Below are 21,108 nucleotides of genomic sequence, written 5' to 3'. Positions count from 1 at the left end.
AGTCTCCCCTGTTCCTATCGCAGAATTAAACATCATCCCAGTATGATGCTGCCACCGCCATGCTTTACTCCCGCTGGCCTGGTGATGAGCGTTGCCTGAATGCAGCCCATCCACAGATACATCCTGGAGGAAAACCTGCTCCAGAGCGCTCCTGACCTCAGACTGGGGGCGACGGGTCATCTTTCAGTCAGACAACGACCCGAAGCACACGACCAAGAGCTCATTGGAGTGGCTTCAGGACAACTCAGTCCACGTCCTCGAGTGGCCCAGCGAGAGCCGAGACTTGAATCCGACTGAACCCTTCTGCAGAGATCTTACAAACTGCTGTGCATCAACACTTCACATCCAACCTGGGGGAGCCTGAGAGGTGCCGCTCAGAGAAATGGACCCAAACTGCCCAAAGACAGACGTGTCATATTAAACAAAGACTTGAGGCTTTAATGGCTGCCAAAGTATTGAGAAGAGGCTGTCAATTTTCTTTTAATACATTTGCAAACATTAAAAAAAAAAAAAACATTTTCTCACACTGTCATTAAAATCAAATAGATTATAAAATATTGTATTAACATCAAATGGTAATTAGACTTCACTCCTATAGCAATTGCATGAGCAGTCCCAAACCGCTTCACACTGTTGAACACATTCACCCATTCACGCACGCACGCACGCACGCGCGCGCGCGCGCACACACACACACACACACACACACACACACACACACACACACACACACACACACACACACACACACACACACACACACACAGAGGTGGCTGCAATGCAACGTGCCTCGTCCGTCTCCTGGGAGCAGTTTGGAGTTCAGTTCTTGCTCAAGGACACTTTGACAGGTGGAGATAGGGAATCACACCTGCAACCTTCCAATTGGAAGTCAAACGCTTTACCAAACGAACCATGGAGAGAAATTATTTTTAATTTCGCTGTGATGTAAATGTAAATATTAAAGAGCTGCTTCACTACTAAACGTGTCTTTTGTGATAATCACCGGGCTACACAGCGGAAAAAACAAGCTGCTTTCTACAGTCACTATGAGAACTCATTAATTAAAGGATTTCTGCATTTAATTTGTTTTCTAGTATTGCACCCTTGAAACTAATTGTACTGATTACTTTGACACACACACACAAAGCACAGCACAGAAGAGGCTCAATGACAGACAGACAACCCAATCATCATCGCAGTCTGAAGCGTCGACTCACATCTCAGCTCAGTACCGGACCCAGAGCAGGGCGAAGAGTGTATAGGTGAATGTGTGTTGAGGACTTAAGATTTGTTTTTAAATTAGATGAAGACTGTGGTGAAAATAAATCAGCTTGGTGGCTTTTAGATGTGGTCAGGCGTGCTGACGCTGTCAAGAGCCAGAGCACAAAGTCTTCAGCCTATTAACCCAGGAGATCACCTCTGTAATCCTCCCACTGGGCGCAAACTGACCACAAGGACATGTTAGGAATCTGTTTGGGTTTTTGAAAAAAGATTTTCATTTGGCAGCTGAAAATAATCCAGAAGGATGGATCTAACTAACTCGGCTTTTAACCGTTTTGTTGTAGGTAGTTTTTAATTTATGGAGGGAAAAACCCAGAATCAGCACTTAACAGCGGATTCTCACAATATATACATTAAAAAAAAAAAAATTATAATAATGGAAGCGTTCATGTATCTTAGTGATACTTACCTGTACTCAAGATTTATTGGCAAAAACTGAAAATTTTCAGCCCCCTTTTTTTTTTTTTGTAATCCAGCTTTTTCATGACAACAATAAAATAAAAATTCAGCAATAAGCATTAGAAACATTTTAGTTTATATGTGTGACTGACAATTGTTTACGTTCCAACGATCATCTGACTTTTACAGACGCACCATTAAGAATAGAGTCATCCTTCACTGTGTTTGTTTTTCCCCACTAACCGTTGGTTTTGTTCCACCGCGAGGAAGAAGAGGTGGTCAACATATGCCTGTCTGAACCTGCTATCTAATGTTAATGTAACTAGAAGTGTCACCTTAATGTAACTAGAAGTGTCTGCTCTGTAATCAACAGGCCGGCTTCGCTGTTTGTTTGTTTGTGTGTACGTGATCTTCTTCGGCGTCACGGCGACCATCTGCCGTCCTGCTGCTGCTCCTCTGGCAGCCAGTTAGAGGAGGAATTAATCAGGCCAATCAATCGGTCCCGTGCAGGGATGGAGGTGAGCTGTGTGACGTGTGCCGGAGGAAGTGAGCCCGACGGCTCTATCCACCCGTCCACTATGTATAGAGGACATCAAATTAGACACCGAAGTCGATTAGAAATGTTTTACCTGCTCCTGTCCTGGTTCGAACAGGAATACGTTGATGAAAAGAGAAGCGAAATGAGGACACGATAAAGAAGTGACTTTCAAATTTTAAACAAAGTATATCCATCTAATGAGTTCTTGTGTCAAAGATTTGATTGGGAGGTCATGATATGTGGGTTGGTTTTTTTTGTGTGAGAATGATCTTGAAACTGTGGAACACGTCAATTGTGGACATCATTTCAGAGACAAGACATCCTCTAGATTGGATGACTCTGAAGGTAGGAGTATTTAAACAGGAGAAGCATGTGAATGTCCTAGTAAACAATTACATTTTATTGGGAAAACACAAAAGCAAATACGTAAAAAGTAAACTGAACCCTAACTGAAAACACAAGCCAACATTGCTCGACATGTATAGTAAGGTTACTGTGGATCTACGTTGTTGAATAAGATGATTTAATGTTTGTAAATTTGTCATAAAATAAAGGCAATCAATGCAAGTTTTTACGATGGACTCATGTTTAAGAGCGTATGAAAACACATGTATAGCTGGAAGTGATGAGAAGGGGTCAGAAAGTCTGACAGGAAGAGAGGTGTGGCCTTTAAAGAAGGAGGGGAGGAGAGGAGGAGAGAAAAGAGAGGTAGAGACAATGAAGGGGGGATAGAAAGAGTTGAGCTCTCCTCCGGAGTAAATCTCTCTCCTGCTCTGAGGAGGCAGACTGACAAACAAACTCCCAGCGTGGACTCACAACTCCAAGGTAAGAACAAAAATGTTAATTTGCCTTCGATCAAAGAGCCTCAGACACACTGACACACAGGCAGAGCAGATTGATTCCTCTAATTCTGTACCAGTGTGTTAATAATGTCAGTGAGATGTTGGAAAAGAGCCAATGAAATCAGTAGTGTTACCTTATATTTACACATTAAACAGCTGCTCATACATTAAAAAAAAAAAAAAAAAACCTTCATGTTGTGCTGTCAGGAGCTGGAAACCTCTAGGAGGCCTGTATTGTTAAACTGTATTTTAAATTATGTGCGGTCTGACTGCACTTCACATGAAAACCTTTCTAAAATAAACACAAATCGATGTTGTTTTCAAAGAATAAAATCGAATCGCTACAGTGCTGGATTTGTTCTGCAAAAAGAGGGAGGTAAAACAAATCAGCCTGTATAAAATGCTTTGTTTTTGTTACTGATAAGATGAGAAAAGTCTTTCAGTTAAAAAAAATGCATTAACATATTATATAGAATTTGTCACAAGAGTTTAAGATGCACAGGTGTGTAAGAATTTCTTGCTTTTAATGAATGAATGCACAATCCTCTGTCATCCTTGCATAAACTGAATGTATACTTACACTGTCTAAGGTTACTTATGAGATTTTGTTTTCCTGCTTCAATGTTTCAGCATCTTAAAAGAGATGTTCACACTGGAGATAACAGCGTTGGCACCGAACTTGTCACACCTTAATGCTTATAGTTTTAACCTTATCTCTGTCTGTTTACAAATGGAGAGCTCTGGGATTTAATCACACCTAACCGCACTTGTCAGTTTTTAATTTGAGATTAATCACACTGCTTAAATATCCACCTCGACCATATGTTGCTGTATGACTACAGTATCCACGGTGGATTACACACACACACACACACACACACACACACACACACACACACACACACACACACACACACACACACACACACACACACACACAGGCCCACTTATCGCTCAGTAAGTTAGCACAACAACTGTTGGCAATTAGGTTAATTGACTGACCTGTGGGCGATAAACTCGGAGCTAAAGGGAGAGATTGGGTGTGACACGGGTCTCTGCCTCCACCATCTGTCTCTCCTCTAAGCCCCGCAAGTCACAACGGGACTGAAAGACACAGAGCAAAGCCTGCCACAGAGTGCAATCACGCACTCAAGACCAAAAAAAAAAAAAAGACCAACATGTCGCAAAGACATTTCTCAATTTAAAACTCATTTTTCTCCATTTTCGGTAGCTTCAAACAATTTAGATGTTTGAGTGTCAATCTAAAGGTTCAACAAAGCAGAAGTGACCCTTGACCTAAAGATTTGCAGTGTATTTATTCAGATTGTTCCATTATTGATAAAATACAGTAAATCATGTATGTATGAACCCCCTTGGGAGCGCAAACACACACACACACACACACACACACACACACACACACACACACACACACACACACACACACACACACACACACACACACACACACACACACACAGAGGCCGGTCACTCAACAGGTGGTCAGTGAGGTTTAGCTGCCACATCACGTGGGTGCCATTTCAAAATGCCGACCCTGCATAATGAAGGACATGTTTCAGTTACAGGTCAGCTTGACTTTATGAGTCGGGACCACACAGATCAGATTAGTAACTACACGTTTAAAAAAAAAGAAAATAAAGTTTCAGATTAATCTTGGCCTTTCTGCTTGCCGTCAGGGAGTTCAGCACATGTGAGACTTCTGCTCAGAAGCACCGTGACGTTTGCTGAGGTCATCATGAAAACGTTGATGCGAATGAAAGAATCATGAAATGTGTCTGCATCGCTTCTAAAATATGAGTAAAAACGTAAAATAATACTTTGTTTTCTATAGATAGTGACACAAACATGAAATAGAGCGATGTTGTACAGCAGGCTGTGTTGGAGCTGCTTCACTGTGCAGGAGCTCATTTTAATAGCCGATCAATATTGTGTCCAACCTTTTTAAGAATGGTTTTCTATTGTTTGGTATTACAAATAATTCTTTGTTTCCCAGGTTCTTCCTGTTCCTCGGGGACAGAGAGGAGGAGTCCACAAATAAAACGGTTCTCAAGAAGAAAAGACAACAAGTATTTTATTTCCTTTACGGATATTTTATTGTGAGAAGGATTTTTTTTGGTTTTTGTCATTTTTGCACCTTGATGCCTCGTCTGGAGCACAGAAGTCACCACAACCTTTAATTCAACTGCCATCGACCATTTTGAATCCAAGCCAAGTTTCTTAGGATTTCTGGCTGAAGTGTGGATGAGGATCATGAGGAACTTTCAGTCTCCACAGCTGTTCCTCATCTACTTGTCTTTACCTTCGCTCCTTCTCTGCCCGGCATCAGCCAGCTTAGGGCCTGACTATGGAGCCCACCCACGCTTCGTGTGCACCCCGATTCCTGTCGACGCAAACCCTTCCTGCTTCCCCATGGGAGGTCCGAGCGCCGGAGCGGCGGGCCCCGGTGGACCGGGCCATCAAAGTGCCCCTCCTGCTGGCTGGTGGGGGGCGAGCGAGGAGGCCAAAGCCACCATCCTCCACCTGAGGGAGAGTCTGGTCCAGCAGAAGGAGACCATCCTGGACCAGAGGGAGGCCATCAGGGAGCTGACGGCGAAGCTCGCCCTGTGCGAGGGCTTTGGACGGGGCGTGTCGCCGCACGACGACCACCACGGCACAAACTCGCGCTCGCATCACGCCGGGGCCACCGGCCACCACGCGTATGCCGACAATGGGCACTATGGCAACCAGCAGGGTCACCATGGAAACAGCAACCTCATACCGGACTCGCCGCACTACCCCTCTGTGCCCTCCGTGGGGGGGCAACGATCGGACGGAGGGCACGGCAGCAGCAGCCAGGGGAAGGATAAACATGTGGCACCAGGGGACGTCACCTCGTCGCCAGAGCAGATGGAGCGGATGCTGCAGGCGCTGAAGGAGAGGCTGGAGAACCTGCAGGTGAGCAGCCGCACAGGAAAACTTCTGCACAAACTTAGGAAAGAAAGGCTGCAAGTGAAGGAGAATATGCCTCGGGCTGATGAATGAGGCGGGAACAGAGGGGGGGGGGGCTGTGACGTGCCACGTCGCGTGTCCACGTGAGGCTCTTCCTGTTTGGAAACATTAATGTCCTCCTCGCCTGCTTAGTTGTCGAGTAATGAAGTCCCAAAGTGGTATCTCCACTAAGTACTTTAGACAAAGAACAATGAATTACTTAATCGCATAAATCCACTCGCAGGAGAGCGATTCTGACGTCCCTCAGTGGGCACCGGGGAGCCACAAGAGTCCCAGAGGTCGAGAGAGAGAGAGAGAGAGAGAGAGAGAGAGGTTAAGAGAGAGAGAGGTCGAGAGAGGGAGAGGGAGAGAGGACTCTTTCAGGTTCTTGTGTAGATGTGAAAGGCCATGGGTACTTTTGATTTTTGTTGTGCACTTAATTGTCCTTGTTCTTGCAGCCTGTATTCTCAGATCGTGATCACAGACAGATGTCAGGGGCTGTGCAGAGTGTCTGGGGTGGAGGGGGTGGAGGTGGGGGGGGGGTGTCTAAGATCAGCAGTAATTATCGTGATCTCCCTTGACAGTCTAGTAATCAGGGCACGCACCCGGACAAAGCCAGGATTACCTGAGAGGTAGAAACACAAGGAGACACAATGACTGCAGAGGAGGAGAACTGCCGCTTCTGACACCAGCAGCTTGTTCACAGATGCACACAAACATTCTCTCCGTCCCTCAGGCCAGTTTGGGTCAATGTAACTGTCCTCAACACTTCAAACCCGGTGTTTTGTCCCCTTCCTCAACAGAAGAGGAACACCTCCATAGCGTTCTCCAGCTCCCTGAAGGAGCTGCTGCAGAGGAAGATCGACACCCTGGAGGAGCAGCTGCACCACCTCAGCGGCCCGGCGGATCGCCACGACGACGACAGCAGCCACGGCGATGATGGAGATCACCACGACCACCATGACGAGCACTCGGACGAGCACTCGGACGATGACCACAGTGACGGCCACCACACCGATCACCACGACGACCACCACGACGACCACCACGACGACCACCACGACGACCACCACGACGATCACCACGACGACCACCACGACGACCACCACGACGACCACCACGACGACCACCACGACGATCACCACGACGACCACCACGATGATCACGGTGATGGTGGTGACCACACAGACCACCACGACGAGAGCCACAGCGACGGCCACCATGACGATGGTGATGACGATGAAGAGGAAGGTGATGACGGCGTTCGCCACAGTAATGAAGCAGACGACCACAGTTACTTCCCTCACACTGGGTACAGAGCGCCGGGGCCGCGGCCCGGCTTCCATTCCAATAAACTGGAGACGATGCTCCACCAGCTGCACCTCTCAGGTAGACGTTGTAAATCGGTTTCAGACTCTAGTTTGATCGTTTCGACAAAGTCTAAAAACCCCCGATCAGAACAGCTGACACACTTTGGGCCTCACGGGTTTCTACGTTTTCCTCCAACAGGCTCCGGCAGGAAACAATCCAAGAGTCCTGACGCTTTCCAGATCAGCTTCCCCATGAGGACGAACTACATGTACGGCCGGATGAAGAGGACCCTGCTGCAGGAGATCTTCGCTCTCACTTTATGCCTCTGGATGAAGGCGGGCATCGGGCCCGGAATGGGAACGCCATTTTCTTACTCTGCACCCGGACAGGCCAACGAGCTGGTGCTCATCGAGTGGGGAAACAACCCGCTGGAGCTGCTGATCGATGACAAGGTGAGTGACGGCAAACAGCAGGCACACAGTTCATCTCCGAGATCGAGGGAAGTCCCTTTGTCGTCCATAGGGATTTTTTTTTTTTTTTTAAAGTTTTCGTGGATTATTAAATAAACTTTACAAATACAATGAAATAGATTTGACTAGCTGAATAGATATATCTTAAATTAAATAAATTCTGAATCTACAATTGTATTTCATGTGATCAATATAGGCCTTATTCTTCAGTTTGATTCCACATCTCACAGAGCTTCATTTTTAAAATTATTGTAACAACAACAACAGCAATAATAATAATAATTACTTTTAGTAGTAGTATAGATTTCATTTGCAATGCAAAGTGCTACAAAAGTTAAAACAAATATTTTACATTTAATTGACATGATTAAATTTAAATATTGTATCAGATTTTTAATAATTATTGTATTTTTATATTGTATTTTGTATTAAACATTCAATGCAGTATTTACACACAAAGTGACAAGATGTAAAACTTAGATGTTAATCAAAGCTGCTGTCTCCGTTTCCACCCGCTGTAAACCACCAAAACTTTGAAAGTAAACAATAACAAACAGTGACAACAGCAGGGTGAAGTGATGAACTCGATGGTTGAAGCGTCTGACCACATCCAAGTAAAACACTGTTTCCAGTTCAACGTGAAGGAACTGTTGGTTGGCCGTTTCTATAGCAACAGAGTGTCGTTTCTGCGTTGAAAGTCCCAGGAGTTGTTGACATCATCCCCCCCCCCTCTCCACAGGCGGTGACGTTACCTCTGTCCCTGAGCGATGGGAAGTGGCACCACATCTGTGTGACCTGGTCGACGCGGGACGGGCAGTGGGAGGCCTACCAGGACGGAGTGCAGAGGGGGTCTGGCATGAACCTGTCCCCCTGGCACCCCATCAAACCCGGAGGAGTCTTCATCCTGGGCCAGGAGCAGGTAACCGTCACACTGCAGAAGTCACTCAACAAAACATATGATCCAGAATTAATTATGCCTTGCAGTGGCTCTTATTTGTGCACGATAGCATTTTTAAAGCCTCGTTTATAAATAAATTGCTCTTCTTGAATTGAGCAGAACCTACTGTGGGCTCCTTTAGATCACAAACGGGAAATTTTGATCCTGCAGTAAAAGTCACTCTAGAACAGGAGCCACATAAAATCCAGTTTGAGCTCAATGACAACTTTTTCCCTCATTTTTAGTACAAGTGTTTTCTAAAATCATTTGTATTTAGTAACTCCTTTGTTGGCCACAATGATTTTCACAAACTCACCTTTATTACTAATGCTATTATTTGTTTGCAATAAGCTTTTCATGCTGTATCACCATGGGAATTTCTGCAAATCTGCTGCATCCAGCCTTATCTTTTATAACCCTGCTTTTAAAAAGTAGCCTCTATATTGTTGTCAGAGATATTTTTGAAATACAGCTGGTTTTCCTCTGTGAATCAGTAGTAGCTCTTTAACCTCTGGTGCCTTCCTCTCTCCAGGACACCCTCGGAGGGCGATTCGATGCCACGCAGTCGTTTGTGGGCGAGATGTCGGACCTGCACATGTGGTCACACGTCCTGACCTCCAGCGACATCTACAGCCTGGCGTCCTGCAGCAGCCACCTCAGAGGGGACGTCCTCTCTTGGTCTGAGACGGAGGTGGAGCTTCACGGCGGCGTCGCCAGATACCCGTTTGATCCCTGCCACTGAAAACAGGATGAGAATGTTCATTTTGATTTGGAGACACTCCACGGACTAATGAAGAAGACACATTTTTAAAAGGGAATACTTCAGGACGCACAAACTCCTCCAGACTCAGAGACAATGCCTTTATTTAAAGTCAATGTGCATCTTTTTCTAAATAATAACAATTTTTAGTTTTTTTTTTAAACTAAAAGCCACAATACTGTGATTGATTTGTACTTATAATGCGTAGAGACTTAGTGGTCTTGCGGGCCTTAGTTACTGGCATTTCTCCATCACGAGTTTGTGTTTTATTCTAAACAGATAAGTGCTGTATGTGACATATTGTCATATTGTTAATAGTACTGTCAGGACTGTGCTGATGTGTGCAGACCTCACGGGTTCTGTCGTGGTGAAGTGACAAATTGTATGTTGTTCGTCGTTTGTTTTTCTCTCCATTGTGGATTCTCTTTTCAAAGGTTTCCATGAAACATACAGCTAAACTACCAAAGAAATTGTAGAACTTAAATAACTTTGTGTCACACTTTCTTTTTGTAATTTTTTGAATCTCTGTATCATAGATAGATCCATGTTCCACTTTCTGGAAGACGTGCTGAAGATCCTGTCCAATGGAATTTTGATGTTTTTTCATCCTTTTGGCAACTTTTATACAAATTTCAATGCATTTTTCATCATTGAACGATTCAGACACTTCTCTTTACCTTTTTGTGCGAGAAAAATGCTGCACTGTTGTGGATTTTGTATTTGTAAATCTGGCCTTGCTCATGTTTATAATTGTACAGACTATAAAACGCCGGCATTTCTAAAGAGGTCAGACCTTTTGCCACCGTCAGTTCTCCTTTGAAGAGTGTAAATAAAAGGTGTGGATGTTTTGTGCCTCGTTTTAATTGCATTTCTAGTGGTTTTAATGATGTGATAATAAAAAGTGACCCGTCTTATTTTCGAAGCTCTAACGTAAAACAGAACCTCGGGAGGAAAGAAAACACGCAGCCGACAATCTCCTCTGTTTACCTTTTATTGTTACACAGTCGTTCACTGGCACCAATATTTTGTGGTTTTCCTTTTTGCTACATTTACAGATGATCTATCCATCTTCACCTTACAGTAACTCAAAATAAATAAACAAAATTAAACACTTTTTTTTATTTTCCTAAAAGAGGTGGCTCTGGGGTGAAATGAAACGGTGGATCCGCTTCAGTCGGATCGTTTCAGTGTTCGATGTTGTGTTTTGCTGGAACTGTGAAGGTTTATTTTGGCACCTTTGCACTTCAAGAATACCCAGAAAGCGAAGGCCTACATATGATCCCTGTGCTGGAAGCGGTGTGTGTCAGTCTTGATGGGGAGGGAACAAAACGAAGGCTCCCCCAGTGTGTCAGTCAGTCACTGTGTCGAGGAACTGACGTCCGGCACGTGCAGATCAGAGAAAAGACCCCAAATCAGCACGAACAAGGGTCAGAAAACACGTTGGAGGAGAACTGATGCATCTCAAAATGGGGTTTCTTTCACAGTTCATCCTTTAGCATTTTGTAGTGTATGTGGTTACCACAAGGGGGCGCTAAAGAGTGTCAGAGTAGCATCAGTCAGAGCATAAGCATTTTCTCAAAAATGCTAAAAAAAAACAAACATAAAAATGATAAAGTGCAGAGGACAATAATTTTTTTCCTACCATCTAAAGTATCAGTTCATCAAACTACTGGTTTATGAACCGAATGTGAAGCAAATCTACCTCTAAACTTGTAAATGATTCATTACATCCGAGTTCATTTACCTTTACATAATGAATCAAACATTTATTAGTGTTCCTTGTTTTTTCTCTTTATTTTTATCGCTGTTGTCTGAAAACTTGCCATCCAGTTTGCAAGATCTCGCTCTCGAACTGGACGTTGATCCGTGTGTGTGCTTTTTACCAAGTCTGATTCACTCAAAGTAAAAAAAAAAAAAAAAAAAGGGAATCAAATCAGACGACAGGATGTCTCCTAATTATCTAATTTTTAAAAGCTAAAACTGAACAGGAAAATGTACGCTAAACATGAATCGACTATAATAATTAAAGTTTTCAGAGTCAACAGGGAACACTAACACTTTTCAAATCGGTGCACTCGCATGATCGGAGATGCATTGGCACCTTCGAGCGACGACTCCGGTTTTTTTTAATCAACATGCAGTAATACAGTAGCTCGTACAAAATCAGGTTTTTAACAAAAGATAAAGAATAAATTAAATAATTTCTATGTGTATCGTAAACAAATATGCTAACACCTATTTACAAAAAGTGTACACGGTAATGAGCTGCCTTTGTGACGGGTTTGAACTCCCTCTAGTGGACAGAACCGGCTCTAACAGTTATCGCGGTGAGAGACGAGCGAGTCGCATGCTGTAAATGGAACATCTGCGAGGACATGACGAGTACTGCTCAGTATTAGTGTTATAAAGGAGTAGTTAGCAAGCCTTCGATCTAGGATTTTCTACTCTGCTATTGCTCACACATGTAAAAAAAAAAAAGAAACATGCTAAAGAAAATATATATTTCTCAGCGAGCTGAATCAAAATGCCGCCTGCAGGGACACGAGCTTCTCCACTCGACTGTATTTAAAGATCAACAGTTAACTTGGCAATAAATTTGTGTGTAACTATACAGTAAAGATGCTCTTCACATAATGTTTACAGTACCTCAGTATGGGACGTAGTTATGTAAATGTAATACTATCAGTCATCTGAAACCACCTCCAGCTGATTCATTACGCCTCTCTTACCATCGAAAACTAAATGGAAAAATTCATTAGTGTTTCAAAAAGTGAATTCACATTATGTCTGGGGTACGCACAATCAAGAAAGGCAACGTCTTATTCAGGCCACATCGATAAAAGTGAAAGAGCGACGCTGCTTGGTACGTGGTAAAGTCCACATTCACACCGATGCTGATAGATTTTTTAATATCCACACTTTCGTGTTCCAAACACGCATCATGAGTCTGCTACTGGGCCTGCATGTGATGTAAATGACCGTGAAGTATCGGGAGGTTTGTTTTAAAAGTGACGCAAACACACTGCTGCCATTTCTTTCTTCAAAGTCGCCAGAATTCTTGGACAAGAGCAGCGGTTTGATGGAAGATTAAAGGTGTGAAAAGCTGTTTTAAGGCTTTTTTTTTTTCTTTTTCTTTTTTTTTTTTTTAAATGGTAAACAAAAGACACTTGAGCTTCACCTGGAAGTTAAAAGTGAAACTTTTTCAAACTCACCATCCCCTGGGATGATGGCGATCACAGCATTTTTAACTCCTCAGTATAGCGAGTGTGGATCAAAATGGCACAAACAGAAGTAAAACGTGTGTTTAGGATCACCAGCAGTGGTGTGAATACGGTTTAACGCTCCACAGGCCACTGAAGCCGCGAATGAGACGAGTGTGGCGAGGACGTCGAGCGTAACCAGCGACAGATATTGAGACGCGGCAGCGGAACTCCTCACTCTCTCCATGTGGCCTTTTCAGAGTCTGATAGACAGAACAGCAAAGAGTCCTCGTGACAGGAAGAGGAAGAGGAGGAGCTTGAGGAATGGGAAAAGAAGGGGTTAAGAAAACGTTCAGGAGCGGGGGACGAAAGGAAGACGGGAAGAAAATGAAGTGCACAATCTACGGCTGCTCCTCCTTCTTCTTCAGTGATATACGTTTCTTCCTGGCGGCGAGCATTTCGTAGAAGGGATCCACGCTAACGGCAGATCTGGACAAATGACAGAAACACCGGCGTTAAAATCTCACCGACCCAACTTCTTGCGCTTGTGACTAATTAACTCACTTTTCTCGTCATGCAAATCAAACAACGAAGCTTCCATATATTTCCAGTCGATTACTCAACAATGTGTGATCTGAAGTGCGTTTGAGAAGAAGAAGCTTCTGTATATTCTCTGGGGTTGTCCTGTGACATTATTCCCGGCGTACGCACTTGATGCTGTGAATCCACTCGTCCTTCTCCTCCGGTGTGGGAGCAGAGATCCGGTACACCATGTGGTTTCCCTCCACCACTCTGCCGTCGGCCTCCGTCTTACACGCTTTGATCAGCTGGCCGCGGTTGTTGGGGATGTACAGCTCAAAGCAGTTCTGTCGGGATGAAGGAGGAAGAGTTTAGAGAGACAAACACAATATGGAATTAAAAAAAAAAAGACAGGAGGAAAAAGTATTAAGATATAAATCTAATGTGCGGACAAAACAAAAGACGTACTGGTTTTCTTGGGTCTTCGACCTCACGGATACTAAGGTTTTCCAAGGGGATGATGCCTCGTGGCTCCTTATCCTGTTTGTGAAAGAATGTGAACATTTAAACATTTACTCAACTTCAAAAAGTGAATGTGAATCTAAGTTTAAGCTAAATTAACTCAATCCTACAAATGGAAACTGCTTTCAACTAAAAAAAAAAAAAAAAAGTCTATTTGTGCAGGGAAAGGGAATCTCGTAAACCCAGTTGTTGTTTGTTTCGCCTCCAACTCATCATAACTTTCTGAACACAATCATGGATGAGTTGTTGTATTGCAGGATCAAAGACGTTCTTCTTTTCCAGGAACGAGGAATTCAGAAGCTGCAGAGGAGACGACTGCTAAACAGTCGGAGTGAGAACTTGAACAACTTAAAGTAACGACTGAAAAGCCCATCAAAACTTTTGTAACTGTAACCAAGGTCAAATGAACTATACTTTTTTTATGCAACAGGTTTAATTAAGTCAAGTAAACCTGTTGTTTTATTGATAGAAACATCTACTTTAAGTTGACACTTCAACACAACAACATCTTGACCAGGTTTATTGAGTAAATAGACAAAAAGAATGAAGACGCGATCCTTACTGTGGTATATTCAAAGTAATAAAGGCAGTTGTCTGTGAGGATGAACCATCGGCGTTTCCAGGTTTTCACCCTTCCCCCTGAAACACGAGCGCAGCGATCAGAAGTGTCAGCAGGTTGGTAACATCAGGTACAAACACTGCTCTACAATCTGTGCGCCAACGACAAAACAAAACAAAACACATCTCTCTTTGTTTTCTACAACTTCAAACCACAACAACGTCGTCAGTACATACCTCCTGAATAAACAAGCAGCAGCAGCAGAGGGTGGAAATCGCAGGGAAGAAGCAGAGACAAAAGGAACCAGAGGATTTAGAGGACGAATGGAGAGAGAGAGAGCGAGAGAGAGAGAGACATGGAGGAGGAAGAGAAGATTATATTAGTGACACAAAGATCACAGGCCCCGCCATGCAGAAGAAAAACCGTCTGATTTTACCAACAGCGAGTCTCTTGTTAACCGTCATGCTATGGCGGCGTGTTTTGCCACGACGCAACGCGAGCAGGTCGTTCAAGTGGAGTCAAAGTGGCAGCGAACGTCAGAGGCGAGAGGGCAGCTTCATCGTGGCGTGAAGCCACAGAAGGGAACGGAGCATAGTGGCATACATACATATAATAATCCAACCCACTGCATAAAGGCTTCTAGTGACAACTTTAACACACGCTGGATTTGTGGGCGTGAGACGGCGCAGAGTGAAAGACCAACATGAAAGAAGCAGCAGACAGAGGAACGGCGCGGCGGCGGTCGCCTCACCGAGTTTCAGAAGCCACCCCTCTCTGTCCGGGTTGAAGAAGGTGTGCGTCAGGTCGTTGCCGTCGTCCTCGGGGATCTTGAAAGGCTCATTCTTAATACTTTCATAGAGATTCTAGAACAGAAAAGAGAAGGCGGAGGAGTGAGCCAGTAGAGCCAAGTGGCACGGCGGAGGGAAGGAAGGGCCGCCGGTCGTACTCTGAGCAGGTCCTCGGGCAGGTCCCCCCCCTCGTTGATGCCGCGGTTCATGGAGATGAACCGGTCCACTCCGGGTTTGTCCCTCACGTTGGGGTTGTGAAGACTCGTGTTCAGCATAATTATGGCAAACGACAGCACGTAACATGTGTCTGCAGATAGGAAGAGACGTGCAAAAAACCACAACAATAGAATAAGCAGTGTCTGAGGTTAAAACGTCGAGGGGCTTTTCTCACACCAGGTACAAGAACGTCCCAAGTAGTAGGACTTCTGAAACACCCTGCGTCGGGTCGATTCCGTGTTTTCCACAAAGCCGTGACCTTTTGCTGAACTGATCTTCAAACTGCTGACATGTCGTTAATATATCGCTGCTGTAAATCTATATCCTCGTCTGATAGGTTTTATGACAACAGCACAACGCGAGAGCCGCATCTCTGCTTGTAAATGAACAGCAGACTGATAAACACCACTTTCTCCTGTTCCTATCGTTCTCTATGAAAACAAAAAGGCCTGCCGTTGGCGTGGCGTCAACCCTCCCAAGATGCCCCGACTTCAAATCAGACATGGCAGGACAGAACTCATAAACAATTTAAGGAAAGGTGGAAAAAACAAAAACACAAGCTGGTTTTAAAATAAGTGTTTTAAAATTGCCACGACTCAGTGGAACAATTTGACAGGTCAGTTCTAGGAAGAAGTGAGCTGTTCGTGTGTGTGCACATCTTCTGGGAAGCCACTGTTGTTTACTCTCACTTGGCAAAAAGCAGCTCTGATAGCTTATAAAAACAAGCACGGGAAAATAAAGCTGCATTTAGAGGAATAGCAGACGACTGAACAGAAGAGCCAGACCAGCAACAAAGTCAGAATCGGTCAAGAGAACCAGCGCGACACAGACCTGGGCTGTAAAGTTCAACCTGGGATCATTTCATTTACGTTTTTAAGATCAATCTGGCAGACGGAGTGTTATCACATGTCAACATGGTGGTGCTATGCAGTACTGGACGGTGGTGAAAAACATCTTCAGAACTATTAGAAGACCGCAGGTCTGAAACAGCAACACAGTGTTTGATGGAAAATTACAGAATCTCTCTCAACTGGAAAGATCTGCCTCAGCCAAGTCATCTCTCAAAATGACTGATAACGGCATTTCTTACTTCACGGGGAACTTTTTGCTTGTGCATTCTTGACATAATTTGAGTCCCATTTTAGTACTTTCTCTGTATATTTTAGTAGATATTTCTTTGGGCAGCAATTGTAACATGTTCAAAACAGCTAAACGTGCAGGGAGCTGTTGAGCAAAAATTAAATACAGGTACGTCTCAGAAAAGTGAATATCAGTGAGAATTGTATTTTCAGTACACTCTCAGTTCCACACTCAAACTAAAATGTTTTGGGCATTTTATTCGACATTAATTGTGAGAATTGAAAAATAAAAATTATAAAACTACATTTGATCCAACGTATTGGAATATTTTGCGACACCGTACTTTACTAAGCTGGAATCATTACGAATAATACCAGTCCGTGATAAACAAAGTGGTTATCCTTGACTTTGTTTATTAATAAGAGTCTCTATTTCCCTGACCTCTGCGCTGTCTGAAGGTGACAGAGTGTGCGGATGTTTACCGGTGCTCTGGAAGACGCCGGGGTTGCAGTGGCAGTATCTCTGAGCAAAGGCCTCCATCATTCTGTCGATCTTCTGAGCTTCGCCGGGCAAACGGAAACTCCACAGGAACTGTCTGCAGAAAACAGGTCAAGCTTCAGGTCAGGTCTGAGGGAACACATTCTGCTGTCAAGAGTCGCTTACTGCTCGCTTACATAATGTTTATTTTCCCTATCCTCAACCTGAGGTGACAACAAGGGCAGGACTTTCCATTGTTGGGTGGGTTTAATCAGAGCAGTGTGACCGGGTCGCTTTCAAAGGATTGTTGCTTCTCGGTTTAAAACAGAAAACATCGCATGTGGGCTGGGATTACCTCAGGGCTTGGACGAGGTTGAGGTCAGTGAACTCGTGGAGGTCGACGAAAGCCTGGAGGACCTTGATGTTGAAGTCGTCCCTGCAGGACAGCAACAGCCACATCGCGTTCACAAAAACGGCCGAGAAAAAAAAGAAGAAGAAGCAAACAGCAAATGATGTAGACCAACGTTCCCCCACCTTTCGCCGAGATAGTCTCCGATAGCCGTCTTGTTGAGGCCTTCTCCCTTGTACAGGAACTGAGCAATGTCCTCTGATGTGTGTCTGAGAAGCTCGTTCTCCACCAGGAAAACAATCCCCTGCAGCAGGTGAAGACACTCAGTCACCGGGTCGCAGAAAGACAATCCCACACTAAAGACGTGTGCAACGACCGAGGAAATACCTTTTTTGGGTCCATGTTAAATTTCTTCCTTCCCATGGCCACATGGCGGCTTTTCTGTAAAGTTTTACTGCAGACAAGAAAGACGTGGATTAATTTTACATAGAGACGGTGAACGTAGAGATCCTTATCGAGAATGACTCAAAAAAAAATACAGACTTCATGCACTGCAGCTAAACTTTGAAATGTTCTGCTTAATACTGGTGAAACAGCATCACTTCAAAAGGTTAAAGGTAGAAGGGACATGTCTCGTTCCGTTTGGAGCAGAGACTTGACGTGGACTGTTCCATTACCTGCCCTCTGTGCTGGTCTCCAGACCCTCCACCTCCAGAATCGCCTCCCGGAGCTCCTCTCTGAGCCTCTGGATCTCCTGCAGCAGGACGCCCTTCCTCCTGCGGATGTCCTCCAGCTCAGAGCGCTCCTCTGGGCTCAGGTCTACTGGGACTGCAGGGGAAGAGGAGAAGAATGATTTCTGCCCCGCTGCAGCTGCACAGCCATCAGGTGGCCACCGTGACCACACAATGCAAGTGAACAGCTGCTGCTCACGATGAGAGAGGAAAGTGTTACGAAAAACAAATCTCATGACACAGAGAATTAAGAGGAAGCTCGAAAGTGAAACAGTGATGATTAAAGTCAGCAAAGAGGAATGGCAATGATTCACATTGCATCAACAATTCAATTGTCATCATCAGTGATTATCCACTTTCAGTTTTGTATTTTCATTTTTCACGCACTGGTAGACAAGTGGTTCTTCTTTTACTCCTTTTGTAGCTGATCTCAAGCTCTGAAAGTTTTTTCTTTTTTTGGGGGGGGGGGGGGGGGGGGGGTTGCATTAGAGGGTCTAAAACAAAATTGGCTTTATGTTGATATTGTAGGCATTTTCTGTAATTGTTTAATTTTGTGAACATTTCCATCACTTATACTGGCCCCACGATAAAGAAAAACTTAAAAGTTTACATCTATAGGTCATGATGGCACTATTTTACCAGTCCAGCCCACTGAGGAAAACATTGGGCTTTATATAAACTAAAATGTGTTGGAAGCCCCTGCTCTCAACTCTCTTCTCTACTCAGTCTCCATATCACAACCTGTTCAATTTAACTGATGCATTATTGAAAATCAGCTCCTTCTTGGCATTGAGCTGTAAACTCTCAGCAGTAAATCATTATTAGTGTAAATGTACGAGTGATCAATGAAACTATAATGCAGCTTGACAGTCGAGGCTTAAAGGGCCACACAAATGCTTTTCATACGTTTCGTCGGCTGGTGATAACCTGCTTACCTTGAGATTTCACTACCACCACAAGGCAAGTGCATTTTCACTTTGACTAGTACACATTTTCATCCACTTTCTGTTTTTAGGCTATTACTGGAAACAATGAGCAGAAATAAACATCGATGGCAATGCACCAAAGTTAACCAGGAGGCAGAATTCCCTTCTGTAGTTACACGCTGATAATCATTCGGTTTCTGCTGCTTAATTCAATAAAGCTGCTCAGTGAACAGATGCGACATGCACAGCCAGGCTGGGCGTACACAATGTTATGCAGTAAAAACAGTAATTCATGCAGCCAATTTTGGCATAATGGCAAAAACACAGCTATCCGGGTAATGGAGGGGGACTCTTTTATGCTGCAAGCATCACAAAATGGCCTTATTGCTTCAGTATCAATACATCTTGAATAAACCTACATCATCAAAACTGTGACAAGCAGCACCAGCTGACTGTTCAGCAGGAGAATGACGACAACGATTGTGTGTGTGCAAAGTAGACTTCACTGCAAATGTAGGAGCAGTGTTCTAGAGGCCGATTACAGAGAAGAAAATATAGATAAGTATAGCTTTTTGATAAGAGTATGCTTGTTATGATTTTCAGAAAGGCTTTGACATTCCTCTTCACTTTTGTTGTCAATTCCCACATAAGACACTGCAGCTTTTAAGAACACCAGCCACAAAACGAAGGTCTACTCAAATGAATGAATGACTTGACATGAGTTTCTTCTTTCGGTAATAATTCACTGTCACCAAAATGACAGCAACAAAAACCAGCATTGTCAATAAAGATCAATACACAGAGATCCATGACTAACATATACAGTAAGAGATATTTTAATAAAAATGTGACTGCTATGGAAACAGACAAAAGATGAAAACTTTCAATAAACACAGCAATGGATGCGCTTTATGTTACAGTAAAGCAACACGTGTCCTGAAGGTTTGTTGGAAGAACAGAAATATCAGTAATCAATGTCCAGTAATTTTATACACAAGATACTTATAGTTCCACTTCAGATAAGACAACCAGACATCAACACAACAGACTTGGTCCTGCTCCATCAACCAGCTGGAGAGAAATTGCCTTTCAATCTGGCGGCTCTGCTTTTATAGGAATTATTCTATTTTTGGATGAGACCCCTCATGATCCATAATATACACAGAAAATCACGACAAATGCAGCGTAGCCCGGCAGTTATTGATATTCAATCAGAAATGCATGCTCCCATCTAACAATGGACACAAGTCAAGCCTCAGCAGCATCACTTTCAAACACCTAAAACATGTGAATAAAAACTGGCATGATCAGTTGATCTGCAGGAGAAAATGGAGATAAAGAGTCCTAACGCTGCAGCCTTGGAAGCTTTGTTGCGTTTTACTGTGCAAAACACAGGGCAGCCAGCAGCCACGCCCACAGCCTGGATCAAAATGGTCTGATTCACTCATCCAGCAGCCGGTGTCACAATTACAGGGATGGGCTGCATTCAACGAAGTGATTGATTCATATCTGCAACTCTTTCTGTACCCCGGAGGCTGGTTTAGTAACTGAATGTCCCGGAGCCCTTTCGCTAGAAACTTAGCTACGATGCACGCAACCAAACAATCAATGTGTAGTTAGCCTTGTGCTAAGGGGCTCACTTTCAGCCTAATAACATTTACATATACGCTCACGCTTCTAGGGAGAAAACAAAAAAACCCTCGAAAAATATAAGCAGAATGTAAGCGGCCGTTTTCAAGTAGACGTTAGATTCTGATCGGTCCATCACACCTGAGCTAATGAACTAGCCGCGGCGAGCTCGCGACACCCGGAGCAAATAGCCGCTCCGGAGCCCCACTTACTGTAGTCCAGGTCATCCATTTTTGGTGCTTTACTTTTAGGCATAAATAGTTCAGAGTCGACTGTCATTCAATGTAAAAAAAAAATAAAGGATATATGTGTAAATATATCCTCAGAACTAAAGTGAAAGGGGGAAGACGAGCCCTGGTGTCGCGGTGTCGGGCCGGAGACAAAGAAGGAGGCGACACCGGAAGCGATGAGGCGGTCTGCTTCCGGTCAGCAGGTTTTCAAAATACAGCCTGCTAAACTTCAGCAGCTGCTGCAAACAACCGGAGGGCTGGAGCGTAAAGGAACGATGGAGCACTTTCTATTGTTTTTTTTTTTTTTAAAGGTATTCACGTAGAGAGATTATTAAATGGACTGACTGTGCTGAAGC

At 44.0% G+C, this 21,108-nt stretch overlaps 2 protein-coding genes across 2 annotated transcripts; one reads left to right on the top strand and one right to left on the bottom strand.

The window, feature by feature from the left end:
• Positions 1–5,322: 5,322 nt before the first annotated feature.
• On the top strand, positions 5,323–9,508 carry LOC308133351 (uncharacterized protein; the record flags this gene model as incomplete). The annotated part of the gene is made up of 5 exons (XM_080500684.1): positions 5,323–6,015; positions 6,852–7,437; positions 7,558–7,811; positions 8,569–8,748; positions 9,299–9,508. 5 exons carry the CDS (start codon positions 5,323–5,325, stop codon positions 9,506–9,508), a joined length of 1,923 nt encoding a protein of 640 aa, XP_080356810.1.
• A 995-nt stretch (positions 9,509–10,503) lies between these two features.
• On the bottom strand, positions 10,504–20,873 carry cyth2 (cytohesin 2). Its single transcript, XM_080500975.1, has 12 exons — positions 20,735–20,873; positions 17,914–18,064; positions 17,624–17,690; positions 17,422–17,540; positions 17,243–17,323; positions 16,893–17,005; positions 15,273–15,421; positions 15,078–15,189; positions 14,330–14,406; positions 13,714–13,785; positions 13,438–13,592; positions 10,504–13,215 (listed from the first exon to the last, which is right to left on the bottom strand). Exons 1-12 carry the CDS (start codon positions 20,799–20,801, stop codon positions 13,128–13,130), a joined length of 1,251 nt encoding a protein of 416 aa, XP_080357101.1. The 5' UTR covers positions 20,802–20,873; the 3' UTR covers positions 10,504–13,127.
• Between the last annotated feature and the right edge of the window lie 235 nt (positions 20,874–21,108).

The sequence above is a fragment of the Blennius ocellaris genome, assembly GCF_963422515.1.
Source record: "Blennius ocellaris genome assembly, chromosome: 8".
Taxonomy (NCBI): Eukaryota; Metazoa; Chordata; class Actinopteri; order Blenniiformes; family Blenniidae; genus Blennius; species Blennius ocellaris.
This window is presented reverse-complemented; position numbering and strand designations above follow the sequence as displayed.